Raw genomic sequence first — 19,207 nt, 5'->3', positions numbered from 1 at the left:
TAATACAAGTCTGAAACATATCTGTAGCCAAAATTGCTTAACATGAAAAGCCTGTGACTTTGTCTAACTATTACTCTAATCTATGAAGCCGCTAATGAAGTACTGAAAATACTGACTATCTGAAAACACTGAAGACTTTAAAGTATGTTGAACATTTTACCATTCTTATGCTTATCTCTTGTTAATGGTTCTATTATTGTTATTGGGTAAGGTTGGGTAGAATGTATCAAGTAGGCTTGCTTAATCGGGGTATCTCGGTTGAGTGCCGGTTGCGCTCCCCGAGGTCGGGGCATAACAATAATAGTGCCGGCAACAAGGCTTCGGCTATATCTCAAAACGCTATACATAAAGATAAGAGATAAAAGTCCCCGAGAAGAAGTGGGGCTGACCAAGTCAGCTGGGAGGAGGGTGTACCGCTATCACTGATCAATGCCGCCTGCTGTGGAACCACCTACATCCATTAAACATGCAGCGCCCCCGGTAAAAGAAACGTTAGTACATATGGAATAGTACTAGTATGTAAGACAAAACACCCTCTCAATAGAACAAGTACAATACAATGAGAAATAATTATAGGATCAAAATGAAAGCCTCAAATAATACCAATGCATCAAGTTAGGAGCAAGATAAGTTTTCAAGTAAACTTCAATATCTTAGGTTGGGAGATATTTAGTACCGATATACCACGATGATTTTAGCACGGAGTCCGATCACGACCCGATCGGCTAGGCTGTCTTACCCAAAGACATCCAATCACAATTATAATTGCAATCTCAATCACACTCACCACCATGTGTGCGGCATGGTGTTCGATCTTTACCTGATCGGCTAGGCCGTCTCACCACAATGCCGTGTGGATTGACATCACCCTCTGCTAGCAATCATCTCATCCCAATTAAGGGGAATAATCTCAACGCATCAATCTCATCCATTTAAGGAGAATATTCTCAACACATCAGTTCAGAGATTTGCCCCTCAATCACTCCTGCATCGGCACGTGTAGTTTCGGGGTTAGGTTATTTTGACCTACCCTTCCTTGGTGACTAACGATACTCCCAAAATGTTTATTATAAAAAGATCGAGAGGATAAGATGTGCAACACTGACTTTCATTAATTAAAGAAGTTTCATTTGGTAGATCGCAATATAATTATAAATCCTTAGATTACAAGTGGGAATCAATGACCAAAATAGCATTTTAAAGTTCCCTTCATACTAAATAACCCACACTACGTCTACGGAGCCTCTAGTAAACATGAGAGTAGTATGAAATTTGCTGGTGACAAGGCCCCGAATATACCTCAAAATGATAGACAAGAGTCAATACAACAAAAAGGCCCCAAAATAGAGTAGGTCTCTCCAAAATCCGCTGCAATGGAAGGTACGCTCCTATCAAGAATCAACACCACCTGTTGGGGTACCGCCTGCATCCATTAAAGATGCAGCGTCCCCGACGAAAGGGACATTTGTACACATGAAATAGTCCTAGTATGTAAGGCTAAGTACCATCACATGGAATGAAATGCCAACATGGGAAAATAGATACATCGAAGTAGTAATAGGAGCATACAGTAATTAAAATGTAAAGTTAAAAACATGGTAAAGAGGTTCAACATAAGTGAAAACTTCAAATGAGCATTAACATTTTGGATGGAGGATCACTGGTTACTGACATAATATCATATAACCACCACGTGCGCGACATGGCATCCGATCTCGCCCTGATCTGCTAAGCTGTCTCATCACAATGCCGTGTGGATCGGTGCGTCTATGCTAGCAATATAATACATCATCCCAATATTGGGGCACAATCTCATAATGGTGTGAAACGAACTTGTCTCAATAGACTCCTACATCGGCACGTGTAGTTTTGGGTATAGGACTTTTAGCCTACACCTTCTCGGTTATACAATACTCCCAGAAATGTTTCATATAAATTATTTCATAAAATCCCTTTTCTTTTTGTTATCCCTTGGGACACACAACATATCATCATTCTCATTTTGGCAAATGGCCATATTTCATTTCACGCTTTCATTTATTTTCTTGTCATGGGTCATCATATCACATTAAAGGAATTTAGAACATTGTAGAATCATAAGTTCATTACAAGATTATACAAGAGCTTATAATACTTGAAATGTTTCCAAAAGGGGAGCATAGAAATTTCACTTGAGACATGAGTGAATTCATAAATATTCGATAAATCAACCACAATTGAAATTGTTTTTAAAGGAGAGTGTAAGAATGGAAATTGTAACAAAATATAAGTACATAGGCATTTGAATAAATTATTCATTTGAGGCAATTTAACATAATATGAATAGTAAATTGGACAAACTATGCTTGGAGTTCAGAATCACTATTAGTGAGAATTCTCATAATGTAGGGCTTTTGGGCATTTCATCAAACACCTAGTGTGCATAATTGACTACAACCTCCAACAATGGGGTTTCTCCATCCTACAACCAATTTCCGTATCAACAATCCTCCTATAATAGTTCAACAATGTCCAAACCACCTCCATTGGCACATTCATGCCCAACGTCTTACTCCTAACTCAAGAATCATACGTGCCATTCCTCACATATGCCCAAATTTGAGATCGAGGGTTTATGGCTTCCAATCACCATCCCATAAGCTCCAACACTAAAATCTTGCTTATAAACTTACTTAAACTTTGTATGAGAACTTAGGGACGAAATCTTACCTCGTTTGTAGAAGAGCTTGTGAGTTTCTTCCTTAAATTCCAAGATTTGAGCAAGAATTGAAGAGTAGTAGGCTTCGAACTTCTCCCTCTCTCTAAATTTCTCCCCTCTCTTAAAAATGATTTGATTCTGTCTATAAAATAATCCCTTAGGCCTTTTATTAAAATAGAGTCAGGTTAGAAAATTTTCAAAAATAATCCTCTAATATCGAACTACGATTGTGGAATGTACCGCAAAAAGGCTATGTGGTCTGTGAAATGGATCGCGGAATGGTCCTCCAAATCTGGGTTGAACATGGGCAGGTATGCAGCGGATCCACGGTCGGCGAAACGGTTTTGTGGTTTGCACATCAGACCGCGAAGTCTCCTTCCAAAAATTCCAATGATGATTATGCGATGGATACATTGTCTGTGAAAAGGCTATGCAGTCCGCATAACTCACTGCGAAATGACCCTCAAAATTAAGTCGATTCTGACTCGATCCATGATGGTTTTGCGATTAGCAGAACTGATCCACGGTCTGCATAATTGACTATCGAATTACCATTTTCTGCAATCTTTTCTACCTACTTCATGATGCATTGCACAATCCAAAAATTTGTATCACGCTCTACAACCTTCCAAACACATTAGCTTGACTTTGGCACTGTAAAACTTTAAATTCTTGGCGAAGTTTTGCGGGGCCTTACACACAGCCTTTGGTGGGATCTTTGGATCGTGATAAGTTTGTATCAGAGTTCTAGTTTTTAAGGGTCTGACTAATAATAAGCAGGCCTAGTAGAGTCTTATGGATTGATACAGAGATGTCAGTATATATCTATGAGAGGCTATATGGCTTTAGAAAATCTCAGTTTCTTGATCTCTTATCGTGCGACTTTATTTTGCCTTGAAGCTTATACCTTTAGTTCTTCCTACTCATTTGTATGCGATGTTGAGTACTCGATATCAGTTGGGTACCGATGAGTGTGATGATGCTACAAAGGTAGTGTGAGATGGTTTTTTCCCCTATGCTATAAGGGCAGATTACAATTGTCACTTTGTGGAGGAGTTTCCATCTACTGTAGCCCTAGTGTTGGTGTTTCCCATGGGTACGTGGCCTTACACAGTATATTGTGATGCTTCATGCGTCGGTCTTGCACAGTGTTGGTGAACAATGGCCATGCGATTGTTCGAGCGTTGTGACATTTGGAATCTCATGAGAAGTATTAATGGATTTTGGCATTTGTTCCGGTGGAAGAGAGTCATGGTTACAGATATTCATGCTTTGGCTTATGGATTTGTGAGATTCGGTATTTATGAGCCTTGCAGAGTTATTTCTTGTGTGGTTGCGTGGTCGTTCTTGTTTGACTGCATCCAAGATCGTCAGTGTGATGATCCTCATTTGCTTATTTTTTGGGACACGATATTGTGGAGTGGTTCTAAGGAGCTGGTCCTTGGTTATGATGGTGTATTGCAACCTCAGGTCGGATTTGTGTTCCTAGTGTTGATGGACCGAGGGAGTTGATCTCTAAGGAAACCCATAGAAGGCAGTATTCTAGTCATTTGAGTGGCACGGGGATGTATCATAGTTTGGAATGGTATTATAGGTTATAGAGGTGGGGTTGCCCGGACCTTGAGGAAGTTTGACGTTATTTGGGCCATTGTGGGCAAATGACTTAGTCTGCGAATTTCACTTTAGCGGTGACTTCTTACACCTAGAGAGTTCAAATTTGACGAGAAAGGGTTTATTTGAGCTATTAAGTGAATGCGAACGCTTGATTATCATTTTGGTGTGTAATACAACCTTGAATTTTGGATGTGGATGGATCTTTTAGTTGTTTATTGGTGGGATGTGTTATGGTTGGTGCAACATGAGTTTATGAGAAATTCAGCTGAGTAACAGTGTGGGACCATGGTAGTTGAGGAGGAGAAGTCATTGTAGGTTATTAGGTTATGTGATTGTGCCTTAGAGTCAAGTAGGGGAGTCTACCATCAACTATTGGATTACATCATCATGTGTTGTTATGGATCTTGGATTAATGGATGCTTGAGGGTTAGATATGATTTAAGGAGGATGACTTCGAGGATGACGCAAACAAGGAATTTGCGGGACGCATGATGTATTACACCTTACGGCTTTAGGGAGGTTGTGGAATGCTCAAGGGTGATATTTCTTATGGATGTAATGGGAAAATGGAGGGTCTGCTCGGTTGCTTCTCTTCGGGTATTCATGTGCTAATGAAGCACTAGTTGTTTGGCCTATTTGATTGTGCATTCGAAACTAGGTCTGAGTGGGTGACTCTCGAGGATGGTTCTAATGGGTTCAAAATTTGATATGTGGTATCCAAGAATTTTTGAATTTATATGTGACTAAGGATTCGAGAATTGCATGGGATTGTAAAAGGGGTTTGGGGAATTTCTACATTCAAATTCATAGAGGTTTCTTCAAAGCGAGCATATCGGTTTGAGGTACTACTAGGTGCATGAGAGGGAATAAAGTGGCTTATGAGTCTCTGGATGACGTGGTTTCATGTTGAGCTCGCTTGGGATGCATTTTGGTTGCGGTACATACTGTAGTGGGAGGAGAAATGTTATCTTGAAGGCAAATCATGGGTAGTCTAAAGAAGTTGTGTCAGTTTAGCAGTGACTTGGATCAACATGTAATAGGGATGATGTGTTGCAATGGTATAATAGAGCTTTACAAGCATTTTTGGTCGTAACACTTTTGGGATTAGCAGTCTGCGTGACTTGGTTGATCTATAGGGATTCAGTTATGATGGCTTAATTGTGTGCAAATGGATTCCGTAGAATTTGTGATGATTTTGATGACGACCAATGGTTGGTGTCTTCTACAAAAATGGGAAGTTTGTTGCGTGTTGTGATTTTCTGCTGAATTGAGCTATGTGAAAGGTCTCTAGTAAATAGAGTGTGTATCTTATTTGTGATTCAGAGTTGATAACGGGATTCTTGTGAGTTCGCATAATGATAGATGCGGTGAACTGTGAGGATTTGGGATTGAATGGACCAGGTTAAGGTTCAGTTTTGAAAGGAAGGTCATGAGTTCTAGATATAACAAGATATTTATGATGTTTAAGAGAATTCTAGCATCATCTAGTACTCCCTGAGAAGGATGTGAGGTGTAGGAGACGCGTTGTGTATTGGTTTGCGGAGGCATGATTAGTACTACAGAGATCGCATTATTGCTAACCGTTGATGTTCATGTTTTGCCGCTCGGTGCGTAAGATTAATGAAAGTAATTTTCATTATGTGATTATGTGTGCATGATGTGGCAGTCACCTAAGTGGGGGAGTTAGAGATCCAATATGGAAATTTTTGTATTCCTGATGTTTAGAGATTGAATTCTCATAAAGGTAGACTATTTCACTAGCTATAGACTATGGAAGAGTGTTGAGGGTTAGGCAACTGATTGTATGTGTCATGGATGGGGTCACCATGAATTTTTTGGGAGGTTATTTAGTTAGTTCAGAATGTTCTAGATCGGTTTGGTAGGCCAAATAAGAATGTGTGTTCTACACTAGATTGGGATTTGCTTACTTAGTGTCGCGTTTGCTATGGGTGTGTCACTGGGCAGACTTGATCTTGTTCATGCCCTGATCTGTTTCATGTTTTAGTCTCTTATGTACAGTGGGTTGTGAGACTACTTGTTTATTCACACACATGTGGATTGATATGCTTGGATTGGGTTGCGTGTCGCAATAGAGTTATGGGGGATACCATTCCTTATGTTTATATCATGTGTTTTGTTTTTCCTTTGAGGGATGTTCATGGAATTATGCTTTTGTTGTTATACTTGTTAAACTTGTTGGATAAGTTCTCCTATTCGGTTCTCTTTTTATTATTGATCATACTCGAGTTGTTGCTTGTTTGGCGCACGAATCGCATCGTGTGATATTCTCGATGGTATTTGATGTGGCCTATTGTTCGAGTAGCTTGTAATGGGTGAGACAAGGTTATTGAACTTGGAATCTGTGCAATCAGATTTATATGAGGTATGTACAGAAAAAGAATGCCCTTAATCAGTTTCGAGATTGGATGTGGTTCCTATTGGGTGAGAGAAATCCATGACGTGTTGATCTGATGGGTGATACTGAGTTTTTACACGTTTTCTTCATCATTTGTAGTGTTGCGAAAGTTTGGCACAAAGGTTTTATTTGATGTGATGCATGTTACCAGTACCAGATTTTGTAATGAGCAGCTATTATGGTCGATAGACATTGCTATGGGCATATGAGCGATGAGATACATCGTGTGGTTATATTTTGGGAGCGTACTTATGTCTTGATGCAACTTGTGGGGATTGATACAATGTGTTTATACAATAATCGAATCTTACACGGAATCCAGATATTGGAATTTAGTTCTAAGACTTATGGGCGAAGATGGAAGAGAGAATCTTCAGTTGGGATTGTGTAAAAAGAAATATGGATTAGGTGACAAAATATCACCCATGTGTACATGTGTGAAGAGTTATACAATGATTTGGAAGCTTTGGAATGACTCTTGGCACGTTCGAGGACGAACGTAAATTTAAGGGGGGGGGGGGATGTAATGACCCAACCGGTCGTTTCGAGCTTTAGCATTTCCATTCAGTGGTTTGAGATCTTGAGTAGCTTCTTACGGTGCAATATGACCTGTGTGTATAGTTGGGCTTGAATTGAGAGGTTCAAAGTTGATTTAGAAGAGTAATTCCCAATTTGAAAGACTTAAGTCAGAAGATCCGACCATGGTTTGTCTTTTGAGTAAACAACCTCGTAATCAGGATTCGTATGGTGATTTTGGACTTGGGAATATGTTCGAATTTGGATTTGGATGTTCCTAAAAGGTTTTGTCTCTAATTGTCAAAAGTCTGCTATTTAAAGAATTGGAGAATTCATAGGTTTGACTGGGAGTATACTTTAGTGTTATTAGACTCCTATTGTGGGTTTGAGACCTTGTAAAGGTTCATTTTGGTTGACTGGAACTTGTGTGTAAAGTTTGGTTGTAATCGGGAATGTCTAAGTGTGATTCAGACGCGTTCGGTGAATTTTCGATGTTTGAACTTTGGGGAAGGATTTTTATCATCGATTCTTGGTTTTGATGTTAATTTTGTTATTTTAAGCTTTTGGATAAGTTTGGATTAGGTATTCGAACTTGTTGGTATAATTGGACGGGGTTCCGAAAGGCTCGGCTGTGTTTTAGAATGATTCCGAATCATTTTGATGGTTATTTGCAGTTATGGTGCTGGTGGTCGCACTTGCTATATGTTTGCGCAGGTGTGATGCCACATAAGCTAGGTTATTGTCACACCTATGAGTGTGTAGAAGAGGTGTTTCTTTCACAAATGTGAGGTTTGGCTGGCTTAGAAGGAAGGGAAGATGCACATATTGGTTCGCGCATGCGGAGCCGCAGATGAGATGGGTGGTTTAATAAGTAAAGCTCGCAGATGCGAGAGTTGGGTCACAGAAGCAATGTCGCAGAAGCGGGTTCCCTAGCAGCTTCATATATTTCGAAGGGTTGGCTCATTTTTCATTATTTTGAGTTTTAGAGCTGGGTAAGAGGTGATTTTTGTGCTGATTTTCACTACTACATTAGAGGTAAGTAAATTCACTTGGATTTGGCTATGTATCTTGATTCCCCATGAATTTCTCCACCTAAACTTTTGAATTCTAAAGTGAAATTTTGGAATTTTGTCTACAACCTAAGAGGGTGTAATTTGGGGATTGGGGGAACGATTTGGACCCGATTTTGGAATCTAATCACATATTTGGACTCGTGTGGTTATGGGTAGTTGGGATCGACCCCTTGACTCGGGTTTTGGCCATGTGGGCCTGGGTTGATGTTTGTTAACTTTTGAAAATTTGATTAAAGATTGAAGCTTTATTATTTAGAATTGATTCATATGGCTTTGTTTGACATTATTGAGTTGAATTTGACTAGATTCGAGTCGTCTGGAGTTGGATTTGAAAGAGAATTAGGTTTGTTGTTGATTAAAGCTTAGCGGGTGAAGGTAAGTCTCTTGTCTATCTTTGTAAGAGGGAATTCTCCCCATAAGTGATCTATTTGCTATTTGTTCTTGATTTAGGAGCCAGATATATACGTGGTGACGAGTGTATATGCATAGCTAGGTTATGACCATGTCCAGTAATATTTGGCTTATGATTATGCCTATTTTGGACTATGTGGACTCCTTATTCATCTTTTGTTGATTCCAAGACTACGTGATGACTTGAAATTGTGGCTTAGAAACATGCTTAAAGTTATGACCTATTAAATTGGGCATAAATGATTATTGCCATATTAAGCTTCTTTATCGAGCCATAGTCATATACTTGTTTTATTGATTCATGATTGTGTTGTTAGATGGATTATCTCATTCAAGATAAATATTAAGATAAGACTTTTTGAACGATGAAATTGCTTATTGAATTGTTGAGATAAATTGAATTACATGATAAGCCATAGTAATCTTTTAGCCTTATGTGCTTTTATCTTCATTTCTATTATTTTGACTTGGTGCCTTTTTACTATGTTGCCTCATACATATATCTATGAGTATGAGAGTTGAATATTATGAAAAGATGAGAATTTTGGCACTGCGAATATTATAAGTGGATGTTGGTTACTGATGATGTTGTGTGGATTGGGTGGCAGGACGCCACGGGTCCACACACCCCCATGGAAATATTTGTGGATCGGGTTGCACATCGCAATATTTTTATATGTGGATCGTGTGGCACGTCGCCATGTCACTTGGATTGGTACCGTGCCTCTGGAGTCAAGTGATAGCCCATTCTACATTCAACACTAGGAGGGAAGGCACTTGATATGTACTTAGTGAAGGGGTTATGCCAGGCAACCGCACAATGCTTTGTGTGTCTGTGTGTGTGTGATATGATTCAGAGGCTTCAATTTAAGGCCCAGTAAAAGTTCACCAAGGATTTAAGTTTTTATGGTGCCGAGGTAGCCTAATGTGTATTTGAAGGTGGTACAGACTTTTGGGCTGTGCAATGCAATGTAGAGTTGGTGGAAAATTTGCAGAATATGGCATTTCAACGGTCCATTTTGCGACCACAGATCTGTTTCGCTGACCGCAGAACCATCGCGGATGGAACCAGGAGGAGCTAAATTTTGAGGGTTATTTCACGTTCCAATGTGCGACCGCAGATTTATTTCGCGGACCGCATGCCAGTCGCATAATCAACATGGGAAATTTTGGAAGGAGATTATGCGGTACAGTGTGCGATCGCAAAATCAATCCGCGAACCGTAGAATTGATCGCAGACTTGATCAAGCCAACCCTAATTTTTGGAAACTATTTTGCGGTCCAGTTCGTGGACCGCACAACCTTTCTGCGTTGCATTTTGTGATCGAAGATTTGGTTTGGAGGGTCATTTTTGAGAGTTTTCTAACCCGACCCTATTTTATTAAATGGCGTCATGGGTCATTTGGGAAGGCATGAGCGGATATTTTTAGAGTGAGGGGAGTAACTTAGTGATAGAGGGAGGGAAAGCTCCAACATTTCTACTCTTCAAACTATTACTCAAATTGTGGGGATTCAAGAAGGAAAACTCTCAAGTCTTATACCAAAGAGGTAAGACCTTACCCCTAGCTCACATGTAATGTCCTATCATGCATTTATGAGTAAGATTTTATTATTTTGGGGTTTATGGGATGGTTATCGAAATCCTAAGCCTTCTATTTCGAATTTGGGGTGTGTGAGAGGAATATGAGGCGTCGTTCTTGATTTGGGGCTGTGTAGTTGAGTATGCATGTATCAATGAAGGTGATATGTGGGTGGTTGAACTATGAGGGGTAGGTTGTTGTTTGAAATTGGTTGTGGGGTCAAATTTGCACCCTTAGTGTTTAATGAAATGCCAATAATGGCTATGCCTATGAACACCTCCCTAATGATTGTCCAATTTGGTCATGTTTCTATAGATTGACGTTGCTAAGAGTAGGGGAATATTGTAGTAATTCTAAGGAAAACTCAATCGAGGTATGTTAGCTAAACCTTCTTCCGTAGAATCGGATTCCACGAATTCCTCGTAACTTCAATTATGGTTTGATCAAGTTCCTATTTCTATTGTTCCAAATCGCTTCTATGGTTAATTTATCCAAATGCGTGTGATTTCAGCACATGTTTCGATTGCAAATCATTACGCTCTCTTTTGGGAAGAAAATTCAATGTGTTTAAGACTCTTATTACTCATGTATTTAAATTCATGATTTGCAAATATTCTTCATGTTGATGAATTATGATGATCCTTGAAAGTGAAGGAATGATAATATAAAACATGAAATGTGGCCATCTTGCCAAGAATATAGAATATAATGTAAGGCTAAGGGTGCTAATGGAATGAAAGAATTATAAACTGCTATGAGATACATACTTTTCTTTTATATAAAAATTATTTTGGGAGTATCGTTATATCACTGAGGAAGGCTGGGTAATAAATGCCCAGGCCCGAAACTACATGTGCCAGTTTAGGAGTTGAAAGAGGGGTGAGTCCCCACTATATTACATTGAGATTATTCCCCTTGATTGGGATGAGTTGATACCTAGCAAGGACCATGTCGCGCCACACGACACTGTTGTGAGATGGCTTATCCGATCGGGCGGGGATCGGACACCATCCCACACACATAGTGGTGTTGTATTTCTATGTCCACCCGCATACATTGGGCGGAGATCGGTACTAAGGATCTCCCAACTTAAATTGATAATGTTTACTTGATGTTTTTCTTTGCTTTAATTTGGAATTTAAATATTATTGATATACATACTGCTCCCACGTTTCTTTCCTTTTATGTTGGCATCTCATTATATGAGAGGGTATTTAGCTTTACATGCTAGTACTATTTCATATGTAATAACGTTATTTTTTTATTATTCCATTTGTACTAACGTCCTTTTATACCGGGGGTGCTACATATTTAATGGATGCAGGTGGTTCCTCAGCAGGCGACATTGATCCTTGATAGCAACCTACACTATACTCAATGGATTTTGGTGAGCCCTATTCTACATCGGGGCCTTGTCATTTGATTTTGTATATTGTATTTTAAGGTATAGCGGCGACCTTTTCACCGACACTTACATATTGTACTCTTGTTCACCTAGAGTCTCCGTAGACATATTGTGGGTTGTGTCTTGATTGGGAAAAACAAACTAAATATGTTGTGGTTGTCGGACATATTTCCACTTTTAAACTATGAACTTGTAACCTTTTGGTAATTATCAATGCAGCTGTTGTAAGTAATGAAATATAATTTTGAACTCTTTCATCATCTTATTGTCTACCTCTTGTTATTAATTCCAAATTATTCATGGGTAAGGTTGGGTAGAAGGCATCAAGTAGGCTTGCTTGACTGAGATATCTCGGTTGAGCGCCAGTTGCGCTCCCCAAGGTTGGGGCATGACAAGCTTGGTATCAGAGCCTATGATTTTAAAGTTTCCTAGGATGTCTCAGAGTCGTGTCTAGTAGAGTTCTTATTATTGGTGTGAAGTCGACCACTTCTATAATTAGGAGGCTACTTGGGTCTAGGAATGTCACCCTTCTTTATATTCTAGATTGTGCGATAGAGCTGGTTGTAAGACCGTTCCCCTTTTTAACTCATGCATTGTTCTAATTTTCAGTATATGGCACCTAAGAATAAGGCGAGGAGTGGTTAAAGGGCCAATGCCACCCCAGGAGTGGTAGTTAATGAACACCCGAGGGGTGAAGACATTTCCCTAGCCACAACACTTACTGTTTCTAATACACCTGCTAAAAATGTACAAATTTCTCCTCCAACTGATATTCCGGTTACACCTCCAGCCTCAACCTCAAGTCCTAGTATTTCTGATGGGGACCTTAAGGGAGCCATACAGAAGTTGACTCAGATAGTGTCTTCCCAAGCCTAGAGATTGAATGCTACACCTACTTCCTCTAGCCAACAAGGAGATTCTGTTAGTTCCAGGGTGAACTGATTCCTTCAGTTAGATCCTTTGGTATTCACGGGTACTGAGCCCGAGGAGGACCCCCAGGCATTTATTGATGAGATTCACAAGACTCTTCATGTGATGTGTGCCACTGAGACAGAAGTAGTGGAATTGGCCTCCTATCTCCTGAAAGAAGTGGCGTATTCGTGGTTTGAATTGTGGGAGGAGTCCCATGATGAGGGGAACCCTTTGGCGAAGTGGAACAAGTTTGCGGATGCTTTGATGGATCATTTCTTGCCTGCTGATACTAGGGCAGCTTGTGCCGCAGAGTTTGAGAACCTGAAGCAAGGTAGTATGAGTGTGTGGGACTACTATATGAGGTATGCAGATCTTTCCAAGCATGCTATCTTTATGTTACCCACTATGGAGGCTAGGGTTCATAGGTTTGTGTAGAGCCTTAGTCCTTTGGTTATCAATGAGGCCGCTACAGCCGCCTTAAACTTTTATATGAACTATGGGAAGATAGTGGAATTTGCTCAAGCCACGGAGACTCAAAAATTGAAGAACAGAATGGAGCGAAATGGTAACAAGAAGGTCGAATCTACGAGCAGCTTTGGTAGTTCTTTTAGTGGTGGTAGTTGTGGAAAGGTGATATTTAGGGAAGGGTCATCTGGACCGACACAATATTTTTCTCATTCTTCAGCCAGTACATTGCCGTCAAGGCCCGCTCAATAGCAGTGGACTCATTTCAGGCTGAGTGAGGGCAATAGGGGATCTTAGCAGTAGGGTCAGTCAGGCGGGAGATTTTAGCTGCAGTAGAGGCCCTCTGCCCTAGTTGTGGGAAGATGCACTCAGGAGTCTATTACATGGAACTTCCCATATGCTATGGGTGCGATCTTAGGGTTCAAATTCAGAGAGATTGTTGTTCGTTCTGTCATAATGTTGGTAGGGGTATGGTGCAACCGGCCAGTTCAGCAGCTACTATTTCTATCGCACCTCCTCCGGCTCGAGGTACTCTAGAACCAGCAAGGTGTGGTGCACAGTAGTCGGGAGGACATGGTAGATTCTATGCTATGAGGGGCCGCTAGAGTTTAGATGCTTCTCCAAATGTCATCACATGTATACTGATTGTCCAATCTCACGATGTGTATGCACTTATAGATCCTGGTTCCACCTTCTCATATACTACTCCTTATGTTGCTATGTAATTTGGGATAGAACCGGAATAGCTTCGTGAGTCGTTCTCTATATCTACTCCAGTTGGTGAATCTATTGTGGTCGCACGGGTTTACATGGAATTTATTATCACAGTACGTGGTCGAGACACCACAGCCGACATCATTGAATTAGTGATGGTGAATTTTGATATGATAATGGGGATGAATTGGCTTCACTCATGTTTTTCCAAGCTTGATTGCCGAACCAAAACTATTAGGTTTGAGTTTCCAAATGAGCCAACCATTGAGTGGAAGGGGGATGATGTTGTGACAAAGGGTAGGTTTATTTCTTACCTTAAGGCCATGAAGATTATTAAAAAGGGGTGTATCTACCATTTGGTCCGAGTCACGGACACCGAATCTTGAGTCTGTGCCGGTTGTGAATGAATTTTTGGAGGTCTTTCCGGATGAGATTCCTATGATCCCACCAAATAGGGAGATTGATTTTGGGATTGATGTGTTGCCAGGCATGCAACCTATATCAATTCTACCCTACAAAACGGCTCCGGTAGAACTGATGGAACTAAAGGAGCAGTTGAAAGATTTGATAGAAAAGGGTTTCATCCGACCGAGTGGGTCTCCTTGGGGCGCTCTGGTCCTCTTTGTAAGGAAGAAGGATGGGTCCTTGAGGATGTGTATTAACTATCGCCAGCTCCACAAGGTCACAATCAAGAATATGCACCCGTTGCCAAGGATAAATGACTTGTTTGATCAGTTGTAAGGTGCTAAGCACTTCTCCAAGATTGACTTAAGGTCTGGGTATCACCAATTGATGATTAGGGAGCGGGATATTCCAAAAATAGCTTTTAGGACCCGGTATAGGCACTTTGAATTTCTGGCGATGTCTTTCGAGCTAACAAATGCCCCCGCAGCTTTTATGGATCTTATGAATTGAATCTTCAAGCCTTTTGTCGACTCTTTTGTGATAGTATTCATTGATGACATTCTTATGTACACACGAAGTCGAGCAGACCATGCCGATCATCTCAGGGTAGTTTTGCAAACTCTCTATCAGCACAAGTTGTATGCGAAGTTTTTGAAATGTGAGTTTTGGCTCGAGTCTGTCACTTTCTTGGGCCATGTTGTCTCCAGCGAGGGAATCAAGTTGATCCTCAGAAGATTGCAGCAGTGAAGAATTGGCCTAGACCTACAACTTCGACAGAGATTCGTAGTTTCTTGGTCTTAGTGGGGTATTACAGAAGGTTCTTGGAGGGGTTTTCTTCTCTTGCCTCTCCATCGACTAAATTGACATAGAAGGTAACTAAATTCTAGAGGTCAGATGCTTGTGAGAAGAGTTTTCAAGAGTTGAAGTCAATGTTGACCACGATACTGGTGTTGAGTTTACAGGAGGGTACGAATGGGTTTGATGTGTATTGTGATGCTTCAAGAGTTGGACTTGAGTGTGTATCAATGCAACATGGCAAGGTGATCGCTTATGCTTCTAGGCAACTCATGATCCATGAGAAGAATTACCCAACACATGACTTAGAGCGTGCAGTGGTGGTGTTCCCATTGAAGATCTAGCGTCATTATTTGTATGAGGTCCATGTCGACATATTCACGGACCATAAGAGTCTTCAATATAATTTCAATAAGAAGGAGTTAAATCTTAGGCAAAGGAGATGGCTTGAGTTACTCAAGGAATAGCACATCAACATTCTGTATCATTCGGGAAAAGCTAATGTAGTGGCGGATGCTCTTAGATGGAAATCCATGGGTAGTTTGGCTCACTTGGAGGCACGTCAAGGGCCGATGGCCAAGGAAGTTCATCGGTTGGCTAGTTTTGGATTTCGGCTTGCGGAATATGGTGAAGGTGGGGTGATTGTGCAAAATAGAGCCGAGTCATCACTCATAGTGGAATCTAGGAGAAACAACCTGATGATCAGTTATTGGTGCAATTGAAGGAGGAGATTCATAAACACAAAACCATGGCTTTTTCTCTTGGCGCTAGTGATGTTACGCTAAGGTACCAAGGGTGATTGTGTGTTCTGAATGTAGATGGTCTCCAGGAAAGTATCATGACCGAGGCTCACAAGTGCAAGTATTCCATGCACCCACGCTCTATGAAGATGTATCATGATCTCAAGGAAGTCTACTGGTGGAATGACTTTAATAAGGACGTAGTAGACTTTGTGGCTAGATGCCTGACTGGCCAACAAGTGAAGGCCGAGCATCAAAGGCCCGGTGGCTTGGCATAGAATATAGTTATTCCAATGTGGAAATAGGAGATGATCAATATGGAATTTATGGTAGGTATACCTCGCACACCTCATAAGTTCAACTCGATTTGGTTGATTGTGGATCGACTCACGAATCAGCACACTTCATGCCTATTAAGACCACTGACACAATAGAACAATATGCCTAGTTGTATATCAAGGAAATAGTCAGATTGCATGACACCTCAGTTTCAATAATCTTAGATCGAGGAGCGCAGTTCACCGCTAACTTTTGGGACAAATTTCAGCAAGGTTTTGGGATTCAAGTGAATCTTAGTATAGCTTTCCATCCAGAAACCGATGGGCAAGCAGAGCTGACTATACAGACACTTGAGGATATGTTGTGTGCTTGTGTTCCTGAATTCAAGGGTAGCTGGGATGATCATTTTTCACTCATCAAATTTGCCTACAACAGCTCTCATGCCAGCATACAGATGGCACCATTCAAAGCTCTATATGGTATGAGATGTAGATCTCCCATCGGTTGGTTTGAAGTTAGAGAAGTAGAATTGATAGGGCCAGACCTCGTGCATCAAGCTATGGAGAAGGTCAAGATCATTAAGGAGCGGTTAAAAACCACTTAGAGTCACTAGAACTCCTATTCGGATGTGTGTTGCAGAGATTTAGAGTTCCAAGAAGATGATTGGGTATTCTTGAAAGTTTCCCCCATGATGGGTATAATGCGATTTGGTATCACGCCCCAAAACCGAGGAGCGTGACCGGCGCTCAACCGAGTGAACCCGGCCAAGCAAGCCTATTAGATTTCCTTCTACCCAAACTCATTTATGAATAAAGAGAATATATATATCTCTTCGTTAATCAAACTATAAAGTGATCACGTCTGCAATACCAATTTCTTACCATTAGTTACTTCATTTTTAAAGTCTCAGTTCCACATATTTTTCATAATCAAAAGTGAAAATAGCAATTCAAATACAACATAACGAGTTTGACTTCTCAGCACCAATATACAACCCACACTATGTCTACGGAGCCTCTATAGATAAAGAAGAGTACAATGATAATGCCAGCAACAAGGCCCCGGCTATACCTCAAACAGAATACACAAAGTACAAAAGATTCATGAACCCGGGATGAAGTGGGGCTCACCAAGTCAGCTAGGAAGAAGGTGTACTACTATCACTGATCAATATCTCCTACTATGGAACCACCTGCATCCATTTAAAGATGCAGCGCCCCGACAAAAGGGACGTTAGTACTGTCGAATAGCACTAGTATGTATAACTAAACACCCCCTCAATAAAATGATAAATAATACAAACAAGATTATCATAATGTTAATGGAAGCCTTAATCAACATCAAACCTTAATTTAGGATCAAGACAGTGTTTAAATAAATTTCCATATCTCACATTGGGAGATATTTAGTATCACTATACCATTGTCCACAATACCATTATTCACAATGCCAGTACCATCGTACTCTCAGCACGGAGTCCGATCATGACTCGATCAGCTAGGCTATCTCATTAGAGACATCAACCACAATTACTCTCAACATCAATGCCACCATCTTTAACACAGAGTCCGATCACGACCCGATCTGCTAGGCTATCCATTAGGGACATCGACCACAATCACAATTTCAATTACATTTTCCAACACAATCATCACCATGTGTGCGACATGGTGTCCGATCATGACCCGACCGGTTAGGCTGTCTTATTCAAGACATCAACCTTTTTATATCAATCTTCGCATTTCATACTACTCTCACATCTTTTCATTTCATTGGCACTAATGGCCATAATTATAAGATCATTCTTGGCACGTTTTCCATATTTAGTAATTGATGCTCACCTTTTCACTTTCTAACATCAACATCATTAACAAAAAACAACAACAATTCAAATCAAGGCATGTAGTACACATGTGAGCAATTAAGAGTTTAAGGCACATAGAGATTCTTCACAAAATTTGGCATAATAGCCTTCATTTGAAATTAACTTGAAGTCGAACATTTATAATGCACAACCCATATTTTTAACACATCCTCAATTGATAACATAACATTGATAAAGCATTTGGAATACTTGTTGAACATATATCTTTCGACCCAATCTTACTCGGAATAGCCAATTTTATAATGAACTACTCGGGACTTACATAATTCACATGAATATCGTGGGATCTAATTCTAAGAGAAGAGTTTAGCCAACATACCTCAATTGAGTTTCGTTAAACTCTAAAATGTTCTGTAATTCTTAGCAACTTCAATCTATTGTAGAAATATAACAAATTGAATCAAAATTAGGAAGATGATCATGATACTAGCTCATTTGAGCATTTTATCAAACACTAGGTGTGCATAAGGTTTCAATGTCCTTTTTATGAAGGACTTCATTATCCCACAACCCAATCTTTACCATTTTATCTCAACAATCTTCCTACACCCTTTGATAACACATGCATGTAAAATAAACAACTCTCATGCCAGAAATTTATCTTGCTAGTTACCCATTTTCAGATAATTTCGAAATTAGGGGTTAGGGTGTAGAATCTTACCTCTAGGATGAAGACCTAGTGAGTTTCCCTCCTTAATCTTCCAAAATATGAGCAAGAATTGAAGAACAATTATTGAAGAATACCTTCTCACTCTAGGGAACTCTCTCTCACTCTAAAATGTCAGATTATAGCTCAAAAATAGCCCAAAGAGTGTATTTAACGAAGTAGGGTCGGGTTTTAAAAACCGAAAAATAGAGCTCCAGAACAAGGTCTGCGGTCGCATATGCGACCGCATAACGGTTATGTGGTCCGCAAAGTGACCGCGAAATTGGGGTGCCAAACTGGAAATGAACTTACCCGGTCTGCGGTCACTATGCGGCCCGCAGACCTGTTCTGCGGTCGCATAATGCACCGCAGAACGGTTCTGCGGTCGTATAGTGGCCGTGAAATTAACATCCAAATTGGCCCAATTAACTGCCTCACTCTGCGGCTATTATGCGGTCCGCAGAGTGATTCTGCGGTCGCATAATGGACCGCAGAAATGCGTTTTTCTGCCAAATATTTTCCTTTACTTTTCAGTGCATTGTTCAACCCAAAAAGTCCGAGCCGTGGCGAGCATCTTATGCAAAATTTTACGGGGCCTAGTCCGGCACCATGAAACATTATTTTTCTTTTGCAAAATTTTACGGGGCCTTACG

The 19,207-nt window shown here is 40.4% G+C and overlaps 1 protein-coding gene across 1 annotated transcript; it reads left to right on the top strand.

Moving 5' to 3' along the window:
- Positions 1-3,859: 3,859 nt before the first annotated feature.
- LOC138893948 (uncharacterized) lies at positions 3,860-16,627 on the top strand. The gene is made up of 4 exons (XM_070178619.1): positions 3,860-4,168; positions 12,665-12,987; positions 15,528-15,637; positions 16,248-16,627. The coding sequence occupies exons 1-4, from the start codon at positions 3,860-3,862 to the stop codon at positions 16,625-16,627; spliced, it is 1,122 nt and encodes a 373-aa protein (XP_070034720.1).
- Positions 16,628-19,207: the final 2,580 nt, after the last annotated feature.

Source organism: Nicotiana tomentosiformis, chromosome 6, assembly GCF_000390325.3.
Source record: "Nicotiana tomentosiformis chromosome 6, ASM39032v3, whole genome shotgun sequence".
NCBI classification, from domain to species: Eukaryota; Viridiplantae; Streptophyta; class Magnoliopsida; order Solanales; family Solanaceae; genus Nicotiana; species Nicotiana tomentosiformis.
The sequence above is the reverse complement of the archived record's forward strand: the minus strand, read 5'-3'. Positions and strand labels throughout refer to the sequence as shown.